Genomic DNA, 21,334 nt, shown 5'->3' on the forward strand with positions numbered 1-21,334 from the left:
TGTAAACTTGTCTTGTGGTTCTACTTGCTGTGCATTTTGGTCTCAGTCATAGACTCAGCTGCAAGGCCGACCTGCCATCAGATAACCCCTGGGATTTATTGTATGTACAGGACACTTGATCAGTAACAAACCAGATATTAGTGATTATGCTCTGACACGTCTGTTCTCTTATGCCAGCCTTTCATATCCTGAACAACACCACCATCCAGTTTAAGCTGGAGAAGATACCTATTGAGAGAGAATCTGAGCTGACTTTCTCCCTTAGTCCAGATGAGCTGGGGACGTCCAGCATCATGAAGATTGAAGGAAAGTTTGTCAACCCGGTTCAGGTAAACAAGCACAAGATTGATTTTTCAGGTCAGGGCGGTTCAGAGCCAATCAGGTATCGTTCCTTGTCTGAGATGTGGGAGACCAGATACATTTTAGGTTTGGGACCTGTGTATTTGGGATATTTGCAGAATCTTTATGGTTGAGCATCTCTGATCTCTAATTCGAAGTCTGAAATGCTTTTAAGTTGGAAACCATTTGAATGTTGTAAGTTTCAGGGGGATTTTGATTTCAGATTAGGAAGAATTTTCCTTTGTTTATTTGTTTGTTATTTAAGTTTTATTTATTTTTATGTGTATGAGCGTTTCGTGTGCGTATGTGGAGTGAATTATGTAGTGCCTGGTGCCCAGGCAGGCCAGATGAGGGTGCCCGATTCTGTGGAACTGGAATTATGGATGTGGATGATTGCGAGCTACCACGTGGGTGAAGGGAATTGAACCCAAGTCCTCTGCAACAAGTACTCTTAATCACTTAGCCATTTCTTCAGCCTGATCTGTATTCATTTTATATTTATACTGTATATAGTACTCAGATTATAATGGTATATATTTATGCATATTAAGTGTTGGAAGAAAATATGTAAATTCAAGGACATATCATCAGTGAATATTCATGTTGTTGATAATTTGCTCTGATGATCATTGAACCTTGTCTAGCCTTATAGCTCAGGGTGGCTGAATTCATGGTCCTCTTGACTCTGCCTCCTGAGTGCTGGGATTACACGCGTGCCTCACTGTCCTCAGCAGCGTAGGATCCTTTGCTTGTGCCATTTTGTCCCTGGCAGTGGCTTTCTTCATGTGTCACAAAGAAACAAAGTAGATCTCTAGTCCCATTCTCCAGTGTGGATGGGGAGTTACTTCCTAAAAAGCCATTTGCTCTTTCCCAGGAGGATGGAATTCTTAACCCACGTTGGATGCACTTGGAATAGACTGTATAACAATGTCATTATTTGAGCCATTGACAGATCCTTTCAACAGTAAAGTTAGGCTTGCCCTCTCTGAATTGAATTGGGCCTGTTAGGGTGTGTGTGTGCATGTGTGTGTGTGTGTGTATGTGTGTGTGTGCATGTGTGTGTATGTATGTGTGTTTGTGTGTGTACACTGTATACATATGTAGCCTTTCTTCGCAAGTAATTTTTTTCCCCTGATTTTACAGGACTAGAGGAGAGAGTAAGGTTATAAAATGAGTGTTTTTAGGATCTTAGGACAGTGGCCCCTCTGTCAGGCTGTAGATGATCACAAGTTTGACTATTATCGGTGGCTCCTAGGTGTGAGTCTTTGGGTGAGACGCCCCCCCTCCCCCAGCTCTCTTTTCTCTTCTTTTAAATTAACTTTTTTATTCTGTATGTGTGCTTGTTTTATTTGCATGTGGGCCTAGTGCTCATAGAGGCCAGAAGAAGACATCAAATCCCTTGGGACTGGAGTTACAAATGGTTGAGAGTATGGGTGCTGAGAATTGAACTTGGATCCTGTATAAGACCATGTAGTACTCTTAATCACTGAGCCATCTCTCCAGCCCCCTTTGCTCCCTTTAATTGAGACAGGGTCTCATGTGACCCAGGCTGGCCTTTAACTTGCTATGTTGCTGAGGATGACCTTGAATGTCTGATTCTCCTGTTTCTACCTTCCAGTACTTGGCATTTATTTATTTATTTATTTATTTATGAAATAGTTTTGAGCAGGGAGCAGATGAAATGATTTAGGTAAACACTTTAGTTAAAGTGTTTGCTGTGAAAACGCGGCAAACCAGGTTCCATCTCCAGAACCTTCATAAGGAGGAAGGAGAAAACTCTGAAGTATTGTGCTATGACTTCTCTACATGCCACAGCACATGCATGTACATATATGCACCACACAGAAGGATAATAAACAGATTTTTTCAGGGAAACATTTTAAGGCAAGTTTCAGGTTTTATTTTACTTCATCTTGTTTATTTCGAATGTGTCTCTGTGAACTTTGTCTCCTTATGTATTGTGATGGTGTTTGATTCTCAAGAATGTCTTCACTCTGGTTTGTTTGCATCAGTTCCAAGCAGGCTCTGCACCAGTTAGGTGCAGTATCTTCTAGGGCTCTCTGGATCTACCCTGCCATCTGCCATGCCACAGTTCTGTGTAGAAACTGGTCAGTGTCTTACAGAGTAGCCAGTATGATGCCTTGGTCTTTCTGAACTGGAGCCAGTATTGCTGTGAACCAGCCATGCTTCCCTGGATTCTGGTCTTTCTTAGCTCTCCTCCTCTTTTGGCTAGAGCTTCCCAGGCAGGTGCTGTCAAGCACCTCCGGTTTCATTGGTTCTGTCACACAAATGTCTGCATTTGATGAGAGTGTGTGGGTGGCAAGAGCCTGATCTCTCACTTATAAAATTTCCTGTCAGTCATTTCTGTTGCTTCATCCCCCTAATGAACTCTGTGGGGATGAAGATTAAATTAGGGGTTATAGAACGGTCACTTTCCAAATCTGTCAAAATTTCTGTATCTGAGGTGTGATCCCTCTGTTAATTACCTTTAATTAGTAAAAAAGATGTACTTGAAAATATTTTTAAATAAGAAATTCTAAGTAAAAGAAAGTAAGAAGCCGGGGGTGCAGCTCAGTGACAATGTTTGCCTATTGTGTTCTGGGTCCCATGCCAGCCCCAACAACGGAAACTGTAAGAGAGAAAGAAATACATAGTTGCAGATCTGCATAATTTTTGAAAAGTACTAACCATTGTTTGTCATGCTGACTGCTGATCTGCTGTAGTTGTAGAGCCTTGTTTTTCAGTTTCTTGCTGTGCCCACATTAGATGTTTGGAAGTCTCCTTGCTTTCTGCAGTTATTTTGTGTGGTGAGAAAGAGTGGTTATGCTGACTCCATCCAGGGAGTACTTGCTGCACACTGATGTGTAGATTATTCTGAGTGGCTAGGGAGAGCCTTGTAAATAGAAGTGGGTAGGCAAAAGAAAGGGTGGAAAAGAAATGATGGTCCTTGATGCCACCTAACTTGGAGCCTCTTGGTAAACATAGAAATAGCAGCTGAGACTTGAGGGTCTATGTGATGATAATAGATAGAGTTGGGGGAGCTGGTGAGGTGGCTCAGTGACTAGGGCTCTCCGTGTTGGAGAGCTGTCAGCTGCCTGTAACGCTCCTGGGGGTGGGTGGGTGCCTGACTCTTCTAACCTCCGTGGGTACCTGTTACCCATGTATACCCCCAAACCCCTTGTGCATGCCCTTCTCCCCTGTTCTATACGCAAAACGACAAATACATTTTAAATGGTTCTGGAATAACTGGGCTGTTCCTGTTGAATGCAGGTGGTGTTAGCCAAGCACGTGTACGAGCAGGTGTTACAGACAATGGACAACCTCGTGTACAGTGAAGATCTGAATAAGTTTGCAGCCAGTGCCCCGTCCTCCCCCTGCCCTAACTCTCCCCTGCCTCCACTCAGTTCCTGTGGAGAACCTTCTGTGGAGAAGAAAGAGAATGGGTTGTTCAGCCACTCCAGCTTTTCTAGCACTTCTCAGAAGTCCTTGTCTGTGAAGGAAGCCAAAGCCTTCACTCAGATTCAAGCCAACTTCTGTATATCAGAGTTGCAGGTTCAGCTGAGCGGTGACCTGACTTTGGGGGCCCAAGGGCTGGTGAGTTTAAAGTTTCAGGATTTTGAGGTGGAGTTCAGTAAAGACCATCCACAGACCTTATCCATCCAGATTGCCCTGCGCTCACTCCTCATGGAAGACTTACTGGAGAAGAATCCAGACTCTAAGTACAAGAGCCTGATGGTGTCTCGAGGGGCTCCCAAGCCATCTAGCTTAGCACAGAAGGAGTATCTCTCCCAGTCTTGCCCTTCGGTGTCCAGTGTAGAGTATCCTGACATGCCCCGGTCTCTTCCTTCCCACATGGAGGAAGCACCTAATGTCTTCCAGTTGTATCAAAGACCCATTTCCACATGTCGGAAAAAGCAAAAGGAAGTCCAGGATAAGAGCTACCCCCAGACTCCACCTCCTTCTCCCTCAGTGGACGAGCCCAAGGTACTTGTTGGAAAGAGTAAATTTGATGATTCCTTGGTCCACATCAATATATTCTTGGTGGATAAAAAACATCCAGAGTTCGCTTCCAGTTATGGTCGCATTAACCGGAGCATTGATGTTGACTTTAACTGCTTGGATGTGTTGATCACCCTGCAAACCTGGGTGGTGATACTGGACTTTTTTGGGATTGGCTCCACTGCAGACAACCATGCAATGAAAGTACCACCTGAAGGCCTTCTCCAGAACGTGAAGGCGGAGTCCAGTGCTTCCCTGGAGTCTGAGCTCCAGGAGCCAGTGAACTCCAAGCTGGATCTCAAGGTATTGTATCACTCTGAGGATGAGTTTGAATTCTACCTAAATGTAAGGACTTTACCTTTGTACTTGAAAAGAGCTCTGATTGGCAGAGGGCTGTGTAGTTTCTGCCTGGCTGTTGAAAAATAGAGACTTCAGTGATGTTGGATGTCTTAGAAGAGTTTTCTTGTAAAGCCCTTCTAGAGGCAGAGAGAATATGTAGTGTAAGCAGCTTGTCCTTACCCCGGCCATATGATTCCAGGGGATCCTTTTTTGCCTCTCAAGCCTGTTTCCTCATCGTCTATCTTTTATAAGGATGTGAGGTCCTCCGCATGCAAAACACCTAGCTGACTGTCCAGTGCAGCTTCTGTTACACAGCTTCTGTGTGAGGCTTTCCTGTTAGTTCCCCACCCTCTCACAGCACTATTGGCTTTCGCTGGGCTCACTGTAGCGGTGGTCACAGATTGCAGTGTGCAGAGTTAGATTGCCTGCTGGAATCCTGACTCTTGCACTGCAGCTGTGGCCCTGGGTGAATCGGGAACCTCTTCCCCTTCAGGATTTTCATCAGTGAACTGGGTGGTGTGCCACAGTGCCTATAGGAGGGTGGTCCCAGGCTTTAGATGAGATTAATGTGAGGCCCTCCACCTAACAAGCATCCAGTGAGTGGTTGCTGTCACAGTTTGTATTTTGATGTGGATTTTCATGTAATTGTTACTTAACTTTGATATTTACATTGTAAATATTAAAAAAAAAAAAAAAAAAAAAAAAAAAAGAGGGAGCAAATAGGCAGCCTGCCATTTATGATGGAACAGCAGGTAGGTACATGAAGTTGACCAGCTGGGCTATACAGGTCTGTTGTAGCTAGGACCTACCTGTCAGAGTCCTGACATGTGTGCAGCAGCAGTTGGTAACTTCTGTGTGCCTAGGCAGGAAGGTCTTCATCTTCATATCTTGATATATTCGGCCTTATATGCACTGCTGGGAGCAGCCAGGAAGGGAACTCTATTAGCCCATGCTGGTGTTGTCTTGCTTCTCTACCCCACAACAGGCCTCACTCTCCTAGAAGCAGGAAACCTGGGAGGAGAGATGGGGAAAAAGGCAGTTCTGCCTCTTATTCAATGGTGGGGGTGGTGGGTGGGTGGGGAGGGTAGTGAGCACACTACTGGCCAGTGCTCTGAGGCCCTGAGGCATTGGGCCCATCAAGCTGACTGGAAGTGCAGTGTTCAGTCATTCTCTGGCTGGTGACTTTGTTCTCTTTGTGTCTGTGGAGATGTGCCTCAGCGATTCTTCCCTGCTATGATGAGCTGTGGTGCTCCTGGGCTTTATGTAAATGCTGTGGGGAACAGGACTAGGTAAATGCTCCTTAACAATGTAGTTCTGCAAACAAGAATTTTTGAGCATTTTTATTATGATGGATTTCTTATGTGTCACAGAGGAAATGTGTCATGAGTCTCAATATTCCCAACACTGCAATCAATCACCTTTATTTCTTTTCTTCACTGAAGTCTTTTAAAGCAGATTCTAGGGCTGGTCAGATGGTTCAGTGGGTAGAGGTGTCTGCTGTCAAGCCTGATAGAAGGAGAGAACTGACTCCCAACAATTGTCCTCTGACCTCCACTTGTGGGTACATGCATGCCTGCACACACATACAAATAAATAAATGTTAATTAAAGCCAATTAATGAGACTCTATTTAAAAAACAGAAACAAGAGAAAAGTATGCAATTACACTTCCACATTTATTTCCAGGAAAAAACATGTTTTTTTTTTTTTTTTCTTCTTCATAATTATAGTCATTGTCCCTCTTACTATGTTGACAGTCATGCCTTGGTGTTATGCAAAAACTATCAGGCTGCACTCAGATTTCCAGAATGTTGCACATTCTGGATGAAATATGGAGGCGTGAATAGTTTGAGGGACTTCAGGCCTTTTCTTTGGTCTCTGCAGTGCTAGGCTTTCTGAGGTGGGTTTTCTAAGCTATGGAATAAGAAGAAGTCAGTAAAACAACAATGAAACTGAGTCAGTGCTCCATTTGCTGCCGTTTCTTTTAGTCTCTTGGGTGCAGACTGAGTCATCCCTCTTGGTCTCCTAGCCAGTAGTGCTCCTCCTTCCCCATGACTTCAGCCTGTCTTTGGGATTAGGAGTAGGTGGATTGGATTCAGGTGCACCCAAATGGCAAGTGCTTCTTGTCACTCTTGAGTTAGGAGGTGGAAGTCAGCTGGTCCTTTCTCAATGATGTGAAGGTGCTATGCCATGAAGTAGGTTCAGGCAGTGACATCTGGGTTCCTTCCCACAAGCATCTTTAGATCCAGGGTGTCTGATCTTCAGAGATTTGATGCCTAGGGATTTTATTTTGCCTTTTTATGGGATCCTGATATCTTGCGATCCTTCTGTGGCCCCTGTCAGAGGAATGAGAACGTCTCTGCCTAAGGTCGCTGCTCTGACGACAGTGCTCCTTCCACTTTCTTGCCCTTTATGGTACGTTCTCTTCCTTCTGCCTTTTTTTTTTTTTTTTCTCTTAGAATTCCTTACCCACCTGGCAAATCCTGAACTCCTACTCTCTGTGGACTTGGAGGATAAAGTGCTGGCACACGTGTCCCTCCATCTCCCACGCCTTCCTTCTCAGTGCCTGGTCCCGAGGGTAGAAGAGCTGGAGGCCAAGCAGCAAATTCTTAGACATAATAGTATTTTCAGTAGTTGGAGTTACTTTAGTGTAATGAAGCCTCTGTTAGAGAATTCTACTCCTGAGACAGAGGTCTCTGTCCTTGTTCTCCTGAAGTCCAATTGCTGAACAGAGACCTCTATTAAAGGCGTTAGGCAGGATTTTCATCATTCGCCTACATAGATTTTATAGATGAGACCAGATTTTACAGATCTATGAGTCATTACAGAACTGTGCAGCACTAAGATGGGAAACCTTGTTTTTATACCACGTAACATTTCACCACCTACTGAGGAATATAGAGGAGATGTGGCAGGATCTGAAATTAGAAGTCCTTCCTCATGTGCTCCATCAGCAGATCTGCTTTGGGACATAAGTGAAATTGGCATCTTATAAAGTTTGGGCTGGTGAGGTGGCTCAGCAGGTATAAGTGCCTGCTAGCAAGCTAGACCATCTGAGTTTGGATTGCCAGGGCCCACACAGTGGGAAAAGAAGTAGACGAGAACATTCACTCCTATACGTTGTCCTCTGACTTCCATATACATATACAAGCCCAGACACACAGGTGCACATGTGGGCCCATGCACATAGAAACACAGACACACACACACACACACACACACACACACACACACACACACACACTGAATAAATAAATAATGTTTACTTTCGCCTTTCCAAGCCTGTCATCGTTTTCACCCATTCTGTGCTGCCATTTCCTGTTCCCCTCAGTAACTTGCTTTTTGCATTGTATCTTGCATCCTAGGTTCATTCGCTTTCTCTTGTGCTGAGTAAGGCCACCAGTGAGCTTGCTAAAGCAAATGTGTCCAAATTAGTAGCACACATGGAGATGATTGGTAAGTGGGACTAAATGAAGCACTCATGATCTAGTAAGTATTTAAACATACAGGACAAAATTATTTGTCCTTACATGCCAAGTAAGGTGTACAACTATGGCTGGATCGTGGGAATCGCTAAGACCATCATTTACAATGGTGGTCTGAAAATCTGGGCTTTGGGATCAGCATTGTCTATTACAAAGGCAGGTGACTGGACCAACCTCCTCCCTGTTCCTCTCCCATCTCATCCCAAGAGTCTTCCGAAGATTGTATGGGCTCCTAGCATCTCTCTGTGAAGGGTGACCAGATAAAGTTTTGTTCAAATTAGGATGGTTTTGAGAGTGAAATGGAGAGCTATTAATAATTAGATCAGGAAGACAGGCAGGTCAAAGGGTTGTCAGTGAGAAAATCAGACAAGCTCATTCTTTTTGTACTCTTAGGTAGGGGCACTGCCAAGAGAGGGTATAGTGTTGTACAGCAGGGCAGGGCAGCAAAGCTGGCCCCTTTCTGGCAGGCTTTTGCAGGTTGGAATTACACTAGAGCATCAAGTTGTAAGTAATAGGGTGTATAAAGCACAAGCCCAACACTGCTTCTCCCTTAAGGAATGTGTAATGCAGTAGTGAATATTAAGATGCTGATGCCGTCATGGTATCAGGAATATCATTTGGAGAAGAAATGGACCGATACAGAGGTCTCATGGTCTGATATTATTTTAAAAAAGCATTCTAGAAAAGTGACCTTTAACTGGGAGAGCATGGCGTTTTTATTAGATGACATTAGGAATCAAAAAAAAAAAAAAATTATATATGTCATGAGTCCCTGGGGACTGATTTGGCCTGCCAGAGGTATATACCTTGGTGAGCATGGTGTCAGCTGTGTAATGTTGTTATTGGTTTTGTTCCGTAGGAATAGTAGTTCAGTAGCCTGGAACTTCTATGCAGGCGAACTAGTCTGATCTCCAACTCCAGGGAGCCACTGGAATCACCCCCCCACCCCCCTGCCCCAGTATCATTTTATGCTTACATTCTAGTGGCCTGGGCCCCAGCACCTTTTTCCATTCTCTCACCCCATGGGTGTGCCCCCCCCCCCCCAGCCCACAGACAGACTCATTTCCATTCTGTGCCAACTGTCTGTCCCTAGGCATCAGCTTATTTTCTTCCTTTATCAAGTTCCTCCAGGCCCCTTCTGTGTTGCTTGAGCAGCTGACACAGACACTTCCACATTCTTTTATATTCCTAATTCAATGCATAGACCTTGTGATGGTTCTCTCAGGTCTAATCGGTGGTCTGGTCTCAGAATCCTGCTTCTTTAAGTCGGCAGTGCTTTTAGTTTGATTCTTCCCCCTGAATCCCTAGTATGCAGTGTTGCTGGCTTATGTAGACCTTGTTGTTGTTTAGACTTGTTCAACTCCTTTAAACTTTGTCATTGAAACCCTTAGAAATAGCATATGAAATGTTTTCCTGGTATCTTGGCATCTGAAAATTTACTTTTGACATTTATTTTGATTAAAAAATGGAAGTTGTAGGCATGTGCATATCATCTTTAACTTAGATGTATTAAGCAATTTAAGTAAGAAAAAGGTCCATAATAACATGTTCTGATTTTGACACATGTAGAAGGAGACCTGGCCTTGCAGGGAAGCATCGGGAGCCTGTCTCTGAGTGACCTCACGCCACATGGAGACTTCTACAGAGAACGCTTCACCACAAGTGGAGAGGAAGCTCTTATCTTCCAGACTTTCAAGTAAAGAATGCACCTCTGTTCTAGCTGTGTGTCAGGATCACTGCTGTTTGGAGTTCTTTATCAACATTGTTTTACATTTGTTTATTTGTTTACTTTCTGTGTGTCTTCCACAGTGGACAACTTGCAGAGTTGTTTCTCTGCTTACATCATGTGTGTTCTGGGGATTGAACGCAGGTCTTGAAGCTTGACAGAAAGTGCCTTGATCCACTGAACTGTCTTGCCAGCTCACTGTTTAAAATTCTTATTGATTACACAGTGGAAAAAATTTAATTTTTTAAAGTAAAATTGAAAAGATCCAGCTTGTGGGGACTCCTGATTTATATAGAATTTTAATAAAGAAGATTTGTGTTGGAGATTATTTAGTGCCATATGAATACGGGATAGGATTGACACAATCTCAGTTATCAGAAGACCTGGGCTCTGTCAGTTCCAGCCAACTTTCTGTGTGACCCAAAGCAAGTCGCTTAATCTCTGTGTGCCACTTGTCCTATGTCTGTAATGGGGCCTGAGTTGAGCAGTCTCCAAGCTTCTGCAGCACTGAGTGCTCTGGCATGTTAGTCTGAGAGCGCTGCTCATGCTGCGTAATGAGAGCTGGCTTTGCTAATACATGTGACTTATCTCAAGTTCCTTGTTGGGTTTTAGAGGGTATCTTTAGGCCTATCTGTTTTCTTTAAAGAATGGTTTCCTGGATGAGGTATTCAGCTTTCTTGAGAGGTATTAGAGAATGTGTATTCTTATGTAAGTCTCCCCTTCCTCCCACTTTCAGTGTTCTGTTGGTGCTGAGGAAAGTGGTTCCAAAAAACCCATCTATGGGCAGAGGGTGTAGCCTAACCGCTTGTTAGCATGTGTAAAACTCTGGGTTCAATCTCCCTTGCCTCCCTCTCCACCAGGTCTCAGAACTCCTCACTGTGAAGTTACTGTTCTCTCCTGAGAATTTGGACTTCCAGGTTTAGATTGATTTGTTTATTTTATATATCACAATGACATGATTCTATAATAAATGAGACAATGTGAACTCTTACTTTTCTGCTTGATACAGAGTGCATTCCTTAGTAAATATGAATTTCCTCCCACTTACTGTGGCATCTTGGCCCATTAGATCCTGAGTGACTCTAAAAGTCACTCTTCATCTTTGGTTCCACACTTGACATTACAGTCTACTTTTCACTGACAAAAAGGCAATGAAAACCCCTCCCCAGAAGCAGTAGTTTTACTGCCTCTATTTCTCTAGGGCTTTTAAAATTACTTCCCAAACCCATATTGTCACAGTCTCTGCCAGGAACAACTGCAGCCCTTAAGGAAGGAACAGGAGGTGTTGTGCAAGAGCAGTTTAGGTTTGTTCTGGAAATGTGAGTTTTATGCTCAGTGGTACCCACTCTTGGTTGCCCTGGTTGCCACACCACACCTTTGTTTAATGTCCTTAGCAAAATTGAAAAATTGTTAACAGGCTTGTTTTGGGGGCTTTTCTATTTTAATAGGTAAAGCTTTTTGGAGGGGAAGCCCTTAAATAGACAGTTTTCTTTTAATACTCAAATTTTGCTGCTCTCTTAGTCCTTTATTTGTCCCAATTTCCAGATATGGGCAGCCAGACCCTCTACTTCAGAGAGAGCATGACATTCGTGTGAGCCTCCAAATGGCCTCTGTGCAGTATGTACACACACAGCGCTTTCAGGCCGAGGTGGTGGCCTTCATTCAGCACTTCACTCAGCTGCAAGATGTCTTAGGGCGCCAGCGAGCTGCTATTGAGGGTCAGACGGTAGGTAGTAGCATCATGTCTCCGAGTTGCCTTTCCAATTTGATCTATGGAACTTTAAAGTGCTATTTTATTGACAATAGGTTTTATTCTTATGATATATTCTGATTATGGTTTCTGTCTTGTCTCAGTTCCTCTCCTGTTGGCCTCCCATCCAGATCCACACCCCTCTTTTCTCTAGTTAGAAAACAGGCATCTAAGGAATAACAATAAAATAAGATAATGTGAGGGGTGTGTGCGTGCACATGCTTGCTTATGTGAGCACACAGGATCAGAAGTTGACCTTGGGATCTTAAATACTGTATCTGAAGATAGGGTCTCTCATTGAACCTGAAGCTTGATGTTTCAGTTAGCATGGCTGGCCAGCAAAGTCACTCGGATCCTTCTGTCTTTACTCCCTAGCACTGGGGGAACAGTGGTGACATGCCTGACTTTTACGTGGTGTTCTAGTTTCATTTCTGTTGCTTTGATAAAGTACCTTGGCAAAAGCAACTTAGGGGAGATAGGGTTTATTTAGCACATAATTCCAGGGTTCAGTCCATCCTAGCTGGGAAGTCACTGCAGCTGGAGCTTTTTGCAACTGGTCCTATTCTGTTGTAGTCTGGAGCAGAGAGAAATGAATGGATGTGTGCATGCTCACTTGCTTGCTTGGTCTACTTGGTTTCTCCATTCTTAAGTAGCTCCAAGTCCTCTGCCTAGGTAATATTGGGTGGGTCTTCCCACAACAGTTTAGATGTCCTCTGCCACCACAGACTCCCATAGGCCCACCCAGTGTAAAGATTCCCTCCTTGAGACTCTGTGCTTCTAGACAGTATCAAGTGCCTCTATCATTTCCCCCACTTTGTTGCTGGTTGTAGACTCTGGGACCTTAAACTGCTGACCCCTTTGCTGTCATTGTGCTAGAACCTTCGGGTCTTGGTTTGTGAGGCAGTGTCTTACTGTGTAAGCCAGGCTGAGTTGAACTCACTGTGTCAATTAAGCAGGCCTTAGACGTGTGATCCAACTGCTGTAGCTCAATCATTGGAATTATAGGCCTGTGTTATGTTGCCTAGATGTTCTTCCTATTTATTTTTAAAAGTATAAAAGTAATTTTAAGAAATATTTTTTTTCTTTTGAGAATTTTGTACATGTGTACAATTTTTATCATCAATACCCCTACTTCTCCCCTCAAGCTCCTCTTAGGCTTCTAAAAAGTCACCCTCTCAATTTCCTCTTTTGTTTGGAATAATCCTTTGAGCCCAGTTAGCTGTTCATGTAAACGTGGATGTGAGGATTCTACTGGAGCATGGGTAACTGACCAGTGGCTACATTCCCAAAGAAGATGACTCTCCCGGTATATGTTTGTGGGATGATAGCAACAAGAAAACAAGCTAACAAGTTAGGATGATACTCAGGGAGATAGTGTGGGCAGGCATATAAAGTGTTGGCTCAGTACTTAAAGGCGCTTGCATAAAGGCCTAATGTCCTGAGTTTGATCCATAGAATCCATTTAAAGGTGAAAGGAGAGAACCAACTCCATAGAGTTGTCCTTTGACCTCTGCACATGTGACATAGAATGCATGCCCCCCTCTCCAACACACATACTAAATAAATTAAAAAGTTTAAAAAGTCTTTTTGTGGGTATAGCCCACTGACAGCACAATAGGTTCAATCTCTATAATGCTTCCCCACCAAAAGAAAGCCCCTTTGTCCTGCGTAGTTGATTTTTCTCTTTAAAAAATAGCACAGATGGCTCAGTGGTTGAGAGCATTGGCTGCTCTTCCAGAGGACCAGGTTTGGTTCCCAGCAACCACATGGTGGGAACTCTTGTAACTCCATTTCCAGGGAATCTGATGTCCTCTCTTCCTTCCCGGGCACAAGGCACTCATATAGTGCATGTATGTGTGTGTGTGTGTGTGTATTCAGGAAAACACACATGTGCATAAAATAAATTGTTTGCTAGGCATGGTGATACACAACTTCTAATTCCAGTACTTGAGAGGCACAAGCAGGCAGATCTCTGAGTTTGAGGTCAGCCTGGTTTCCAGAGAAAGTTCTAGGACAGCCAGGGCCACACAGAGACCTGTCTTGAAAAAACAAAACAGAAAGAAAAAACCCAATCCAACCAACCAAAAAAAAAAAAAAAAAAAAGAAAGGAAAAAGCAGCTCAGGCCTGATGAGACTGCTGAGATGGTAAGAGTGAAATTATTTTCCAATTTCTTTTATGATTTATTTTCTAATCTGTAAGTTATTTAGAAGTATGAAATTTAATTTCCAAATATTTGAGGACTTTGCATTAGCAGTTTGTTTCTGATTCTAATTTACTTTGGCACAAATAAATGCTCATTCATGTTCTTTAATTGCTGTGTACATTTATGAAAGTTGTTAGACTCTGGAGGTCTGATTATAAAATTGGAGAATTAACTGAGCCTCAGATTCTTTCATTTCTTACCAGGTGAGGGACCAGGCACAGCGCTGCTCACGGATTCTTCTGGATATCGAGGCGGGTGCCCCTGTACTTCTCATCCCAGAAAGTTCCAGATCAAATAATCTGATCGTAGCAAATTTGGGCAAGTTGAAAGTGAAGAACAAGTTTCTTTTTGCTGGTTTTCCTGGGACTTTCTCCTTACAGGATAAGGTGAGCCATCAGTGTCTGTGGCTGTTCAGTTCAATTCTCATTTGAATATGAGCTGCAAACTCCCCAGTCTACAGCACAGGGGTTGCTGTTACTTCTGAGGCCCTGTAGCTGGGAGATTTCTTTAGCATTTTATCGACATTTCAATAACCCTTTCAACTGAAATAGTATTAAGTTGTAATCCTTATTAAGTGTAATTAACTTGTTTGAGCCAGCATCTCTGTGGGACCAGACTTTGGACACTAGCCACGGGTTTAGGTGTCTCTCGGTTCTGACTAACCAGCAGCAGATTAGGGGTTTGCACAGCCCTTCTCCCCAGGTTCAGGAAGTTGCTATAAGAGCCTATTGAGCTCAGGGGAAGCAGGTTCACTAGCTTGTTACAGAGCTGGAAGAGAAGAGCGAGGATGTCCCAGGGTCAGGGCCAGTGGGACCTCTCCTGCATGCATTAGAGAGTCCCGCCTTCTCTTGTGTACACTGTGCACATTTAGCAACTGTGAGTCCAGTGTGCATGCGTTATCCAGGAGCTCCATAGCTCCTTGCATTTTGTCTCTAGCCCCTCTCTCTCCCTGCAAGTGTAGGGAGTGTGGCAGGAATTGACAGTGAGTTCTTTGGAATGTCTGTAATACATCTTTATTTTGAGGTCACACTAAATGTGTGAGGCAGCGGGTAAGCTGAAGTCAACAATGGTAATCTAGTTCTGCAGCAGTGTTTTGTTTCTCTCCCTTCCAGAAAAGGGAATGAACCCATGTGATGTGCCACATATGTCTGTATATTGGCTGACAAGTGTGCTCTAAAGTTGGCTGGATGAAGAATTGCCAAACTACTCCAAGACATTTTAACAAAAAAGATTCCAATTTTTGTTAAGCCAAATAATAGCACAAATTATAGCATTTTAATGACAAAAACTTTCCTGTCTTTGTTTTTGAGGATTTGATTTTAGGTGGCAGTACCTACAAAGATTGCCCTTTTTTCAAGGTATAATGTGGTTGCGCTCTTTCTTTCTCTCTCTCTCTCTCTCTCTCTCTCTCTCTCTCTCTCTCTCTCTCTCTCTCATTCTGAATAAAATAAAACAACTTTATGGGATTCAGTAGTCAGTTTACACTCATATACATAAAACAAAACAAAATGAACCCCCCAGATGCTGACCCTTTGAAATATTTTGCTGTACTCAAAGCCTGCTTTATTACTTTTTGTGTGGTTGCTTTAAAGGAGTTACTTCTCGCCTATATAGGGAAGCCTTTCTTAAGGCCTGTATTAAAAGTCTTTTTATTCCTGGCTAGTACTTCTTGAATGACCTCATTTTATATTCAGAAGTCCCAAGAGGGCTGCTGTGTTACAGACTTGTGGTTGTTCAGTAGAATTCCATAAGGCTGTGTGGAGTGTATCTTTTGTCTAGATCCCTGTGATCTGGTACACTTAGCTGTGCAATTCAGCTCATCCGAGCTCAGTGCTGATGGTTTCTGCATTGATACTTTTCTCTTATGCTCTGCATTTACATTTGCCTGTTGATGCTCTTGCCCATGTGGGGTGTGTCTAATACACTGTCCAGTGGCCCAAGAACAGCAAATACTCCTGACTCGGCGCATGTTGGTTTTTTGAGCACTGGTATCCTCTGGCCCCAGGTTTTATGACTCCTGCATGTGGGACAGTTTCCTCTAACACCCGTTTTACAGAGGACATGTTTGGATTTTGGCGTATGCCTGCCTTTCCTTTTCTTAACCATAGCTTTTGCTTAAACCATAATTTCTAAGTCAGAGTAATTCAAAAGCTTTGGGTTGATCTCCTCAAGCTATTGATTTATTTAAACTAACTGCAAAAAGGATGCACAAGTGAGTCAAATAAAAGAGCAACAAAGTCTCTGAGTTAAGTATACAGTACCGGGGCAGTTTTACTGTAGAAACATTTAAATGATAGCGTTTACCTAGTAATGCTCCTTAGAAAAATGCAGGAAGTTTGCATTACTGATACTTTTGATTACTGCTCAGGAAGTGGAGACTGTGGCTTTTCAACTTTTCCAAAGTTGAGGAGTCAGCCTTGCTGCAGCACCAGAGAGCCATGCTTTTCATACTCCCAGGGAGGGTAACTGTGAGTAACTGTGATGGGCAAGAAAAAGCTGTCTCACAATGCAGAAGCCACACACAGACAGGGTCGTGGGAACCCAGGGAAGTTGAAAATGCCAGTGATAGTTCACTCTGTAGAATCAACTTTTCCACTTGTAATCAGCTAAAGCACTCAGCAAGAAAGCCCTGTCTTTTCAAGAGAATCACTCTGTATGAGCAGAAATCTGACATGGGTGGCTAGCCTCTTTTGTTTGCCTTTTGTTTCATTTCTATGGTTACTGAGATAGGAAATGTAAATGCATTTGGGGAGATTAGAAAGCACAGACATCTTCTTGGGGCCTAATTCTATTGCAGACATATTACCACTAGATACTTTTTGTTTATATCCCAGGTTGGTTTTGAACTTGATGTGTAACTAAGGATAACCTTGAGCCTCTGATCCTTCCACCTCCACTTGGGATTACAGACGTGTGCCACACATCCAGTTTATTTGGTGTTGGGCATTGGACCCAGGGCTTCTTGCATGCTAGGGAAGCATTCTAATACCTGAAGCACATCTACAGTCATATATATATATTTTAAATTCAGTAAGCCCTCCTTCCCCTCAAAGCAGTAAATATATTATATGGCTGAGAGATTTGCTTTGGTTGACATTGACAGAAATTGGAATTTTGTTCTTGAGCCACAGACTATCTTCTTGTGATGTTGCTGTAGTTGTCAGCAGGTATGGAATCCTTGGTAACATTTTTGCAGATAATTGTCTGAGGTGGTAAGTGTCATGGCCTCACTTTCTTGTCTCTAGGGTCTTTGAGAACCTAGGAATTAGGATATAATTTCTGAGCTAGTTGAAGGTATTGTTACCCCCTCATCTCTGTATTCTAGTTTTCTTTTGTTCCTCCTAGGAATCTGTGCCTTCAGCTTCTCCAACAGGTACACCAAAGCGCAGCATGAAGAAGACGACAAGCACAGAGGACCCCAAGGGGCCCCAGGTACAGGGGCTGTTCGTGATGCCTCCTGCAGGAATGGGCCTTGGCAGCTTGAAGAGTGACTTTGTACCCAGTGCTTCCATCAAGCAACGTGGGCATCAGGCTGTGCCACCTGTTAGCCAGAGTGTAAGTCCAGGTAAGAGAAGAGGAAAGAGCTGCACAGTGAAGATGAGACCGTCCTGAGCCTTTCAGGGAGCTCTGGGGAGTGTGTTGGCATCGTAGAGGCTGACAGGAGATAGCATCTGTGTGAAGACCAGGCCTCATGCTGCTTTGGAGGCAGGAGTGTTTTAGGCAGGTTTAGTCTTCTGTAACTTCTAAAGTAGATTCAATAAGAAGATGCAATGGAAATAAAGAGCTTTTTGGTTGTCTGTGGGACTCATACGGGTCTAGATGGTTCCCAGTAGATGGTGATAGCCCCAGTTGGTCCTGTGACCTCATAAGTTATCATCTAGACCCTGTCCTTATAGGACTGTTAAGGGCACTGTTAAGTGTCTCCAAAATAAGACACTGAACTTAGTGTAAGTGAGGTGTAGTGTGTAGGACAGAGAAGTGTGAAGTCACTCTCAGAGGTCCGAGTCATCCTGCTGCGAATGCTCTTGTTTTGGATTTCTTTCTTCTCTGGGCTTTTTGGGACATGGCTCTGCATGTAGCTTAGGCTATCTTGACCTCTTTATCTTGCCTCTGCCTTTTAAGGGTTGGGATTGTGGCTGTGCCCTTCTTGTGAATATAAGAATCAGTCATGCTGAGCCTTGTCCTAATATGTAAGAATCAGTCATTCTGAACCTTGGCCTAATCTGGGCTCTGGAGTTTTTGGCATGTCATGCTGGATTCTGTAATGAAAAGTGAGGTGCCGCTCTGAGGACCTGGGTTGGGAGGGAGGCATGTGTAAGGGCGGCAGAGATGAGGTCAATTCTAATGTACTGTGGGCAATGAAGAATGGCAGCTGCTTTTGCTAGATTGGCTGGAGGATTGGTAGACTCCCTGTAGGACCTCACAGCACTAGAGATGCAAGCAAAGACAGGTAATGGCTGCACTCATGAAATATACTTTTGTTCATAACTGTGGCATTTTCTTGAACACACCAATGAACCTGATACTGTGTTTGTGTGGATTTACCCCTCTGTCATCCTGCTCAAGATTTATCTACCCCCATAGAGGATGGGGCGGAGGTTTAGACAGATGATATAATTTGGCTTGTCGTGTGGCTGGCAAGCGGTAGAGCTGGACAATGAGTTTTGGAAGAGCACAGTTGACTGGTGCGACTCTGTCCCTGAACTCGGGTAGGTGCTATGAGCATCCAGGTAGATCCCTATAAGAGAGATTTGGAGGGGCAGAGAGATGGCCCAGTCAGTAAAGTACTGGCACGAAAGAATGAGGACTGAAGTTTAATCCTCAGCTCCCATGTTAATAACAACAAAACTGGGTAAAGTGGCACATGCTTGTAATACCAGCACTGGGAAGGTGGAGGCAGGGGCATCCCTGGAGCTTGTTGGCCAGCCAGTCTAGCTGAATTGGTGAGCTCCAGGTTAAGTGAGAGACCTTGCTCAAAAAATAAGGCAGAGAACAATTTAAAGAAAATGACACAAGACATTGACCTCTGCCCTCCACATACAAGTAAATATTCATGGGTAAGGCACACAGATGTACACACATGTGAGCATGTACAAACATATACAAAGAGATTTGGAGTCTCTTACAGGAAGGTGTCTCTTCCAGCGTCATTTCTCATATCCAGTTGATGGGTTTTTTTTGTTTGTTTGTTTGTTTGTTTTTTTTGTTTTTTGGTTTTTTTTTGGTTTTTTGGTTTCTTAGCCTTGGCTGTCCTGGAACTCACTCGGTAGACCAGGCTGGCCTCGAACTCAGAAATCCGCCTGCCTCTGCCTCCCAAGTGCTGGAATTAAAGGCATGCGCCACCACCGCCTGGCCCAGTTGATGTTTTTTTTTTTTTTTAAATAAAATTTGCTTCTCAGTGTGGCACTTGGTCTTGGGTGAAGGCTGTGGTTTTCATACTGTCTCCACTTCCTCAGCTGCTCCCTGAGGTCTCTCTGAGACCATGACGTTGCCACTCTACACCTCTCTCACAGATCAGCCCAACTCTGATAGGTTTTACATGTTTGTTAGGACAACTGTCCATTCAAGAACTCTTTATTAGGCCCCTCCTTAAGGCAAGGTGTTTAAATACTGTCCCCAGTCCATTACCATCCCCTCAGGTATGCCTCCTCCCAGTATGGTACTTACAGAAGGAAGATACTAGATATCTAGATATTAGATATAGTTAACATAGTAGGTGTAGAAGAGCATAAATATTGGTAAATTGTAGTATATGTAACGGGAAAGAGAAGAAGATTGAGGACTCAATTGAGGTAAGAAGGTGATGGTACTGATGAGGCTGCCGAAGAAGCAGAGAGTGTGGCCTTTTGGAGATGCCAAGGTTTGGAGATCAAATGAGAAAGTGCCTTACATGACGTCAGAAAAGTAAGCTGTGGGCTTATGTAGTGCCTCCCATGTATTTGCAGGGAGTTTTGCAGGGTTTTGGATTAAATGTAGCTACTCAAGTTTCCAAAGGAAGAGAACATTTTAGTCTGTTTCTTTTCCATCCAGGTATTTTGTGGGGAAAAAAAAATAGCTTTATGAGGGCCAAAGTGAAATTATGAAGGTACACTGGAGGATACTTTGTGGAGGTTTAGGCAAGGGTGAAAGTGGATTGGGTTGATCAGTGGTAGTAGAAACACATAGTATGTGTTTGAAAAGAGAATTGTGGCCTGGTATTGAGGGTGGGCAGTAGGATGTGTGGCTGTGACACTATGCCTAGGGGCAGGGTCTCTAGAGGCTCTTGTTAGAGCCCTTGACCCAGGCCGATGAGCAGTGTAGAGCTGGTTCTGATTCTCAAAGACAAAATGAACTGACTTTGGTCCTTAAGTTTGTCCAGGGCCAGCCCTTTCTGCTTGCTACTTTTGTCCTTACTTCTTTTTCCCTTGGGTCCTTCTAGAAGATCATGTCTGCCTGCTGGATTGCATTGTTGTGGATCTCCAGGACATGGACATCTTTGCTGCAGAGAGACACCCCAGAGAGGGTTCTAAAGCCTCAGAAAACAGTAGTGGGGACCTGATCTTCCCTTCCTATTTTGTGCGACAGACAGGAGGAAGTCTCTTAACTGAGCCTTGCAGGCTGAAATTGCAGGTGGAAAGGAATCTGGACAAGTGAGTGTTTTATCTGAATATCATGTAAGTAGAATCTTAGCAGCTTGGAAATGAGTGCTGTAAGGTAAGTCAGGAGAAGCACACTCCTTTACTTAGTGAATGCTAATGCATCCTTACTATGCTACTCATAAGGGCTTCTGTGACAGAAGAGAAACTGATGTTGTCACAGGGATTAAGTGTTGTTGAGGGACACAGGCAGGTGAATACATAGCTCCAAGTAAATGTTTGATTCAGAGACTCTGTTGCAAGATGATACAACCTTGCCTTAGAACAAAGAGAAAAATGTTGGAAATTAGCATGGATTTCAGTGGAGATAGGGAGGTAGAGGGCCAGCAAGGTATTAGGAAAAGATGGCCATTTGGCGGGTAAGTGTTGTAAGTGCAATTGACTCTGGACCTGCTACTGCTGATCCCCTGGGGTCCGTTTGCTTTTTATAGCAACCCAGGTGCAGATTTGCCCCTCCCACAACAGGAAGCCCACTAAAGACTAAGGGTCCCGCCCCGTTCACCTTGTGATTGGCCTAGTATGCAGGAAGCTTGTGTCTGTAGTTCAGAGCAATCATTTAGTTCTCACTGGTTCTATCACCACCTGGGACATTTTATAATCCTAGACCAGCAAGAGCCATGCTCAGTGCTAAAGGTTGACTGTTTATTTAGCAAGATTGTGGCCCAGGGAGTGTTCCTGCTTGTCTGGCTCACTCACAGTCCATGCATGGGGACTGGAAGCACTGATTGCATATGTGACATCTTTCACTATGGTGCTTTGGGTTAGGAGAAAACACCATTTTGCATTTTGACTCTAGCGAAAGATAGAAAGTTGGTTAGATAGCAATGAAAGAGGTTTGCTGAGTCTGGAGATGATTTA

At 43.7% G+C, this 21,334-nt stretch overlaps 1 protein-coding gene across 1 annotated transcript in view; it reads left to right on the forward strand.

The window, feature by feature from the left end:
- Vps13d (vacuolar protein sorting 13 homolog D) overlaps positions 1 to 21,334 on the forward strand; it is a 227,482-nt gene that overhangs the window by 37,000 nt on the left and 169,148 nt on the right. The window contains 8 exon segments of the mRNA XM_034502521.2: positions 178 to 329; positions 3,610 to 4,641; positions 8,042 to 8,132; positions 9,731 to 9,857; positions 11,433 to 11,613; positions 14,045 to 14,227; positions 17,187 to 17,406; positions 20,260 to 20,470. Of these exon segments, the coding sequence (XP_034358412.1) occupies positions 178 to 329; positions 3,610 to 4,641; positions 8,042 to 8,132; positions 9,731 to 9,857; positions 11,433 to 11,613; positions 14,045 to 14,227; positions 17,187 to 17,406; positions 20,260 to 20,470 (2,197 nt within the window).

The sequence above is a fragment of the Arvicanthis niloticus genome, chromosome 5 (genome assembly GCF_011762505.2).
Source record: "Arvicanthis niloticus isolate mArvNil1 chromosome 5, mArvNil1.pat.X, whole genome shotgun sequence".
Taxonomy (NCBI): Eukaryota; Metazoa; Chordata; class Mammalia; order Rodentia; family Muridae; genus Arvicanthis; species Arvicanthis niloticus.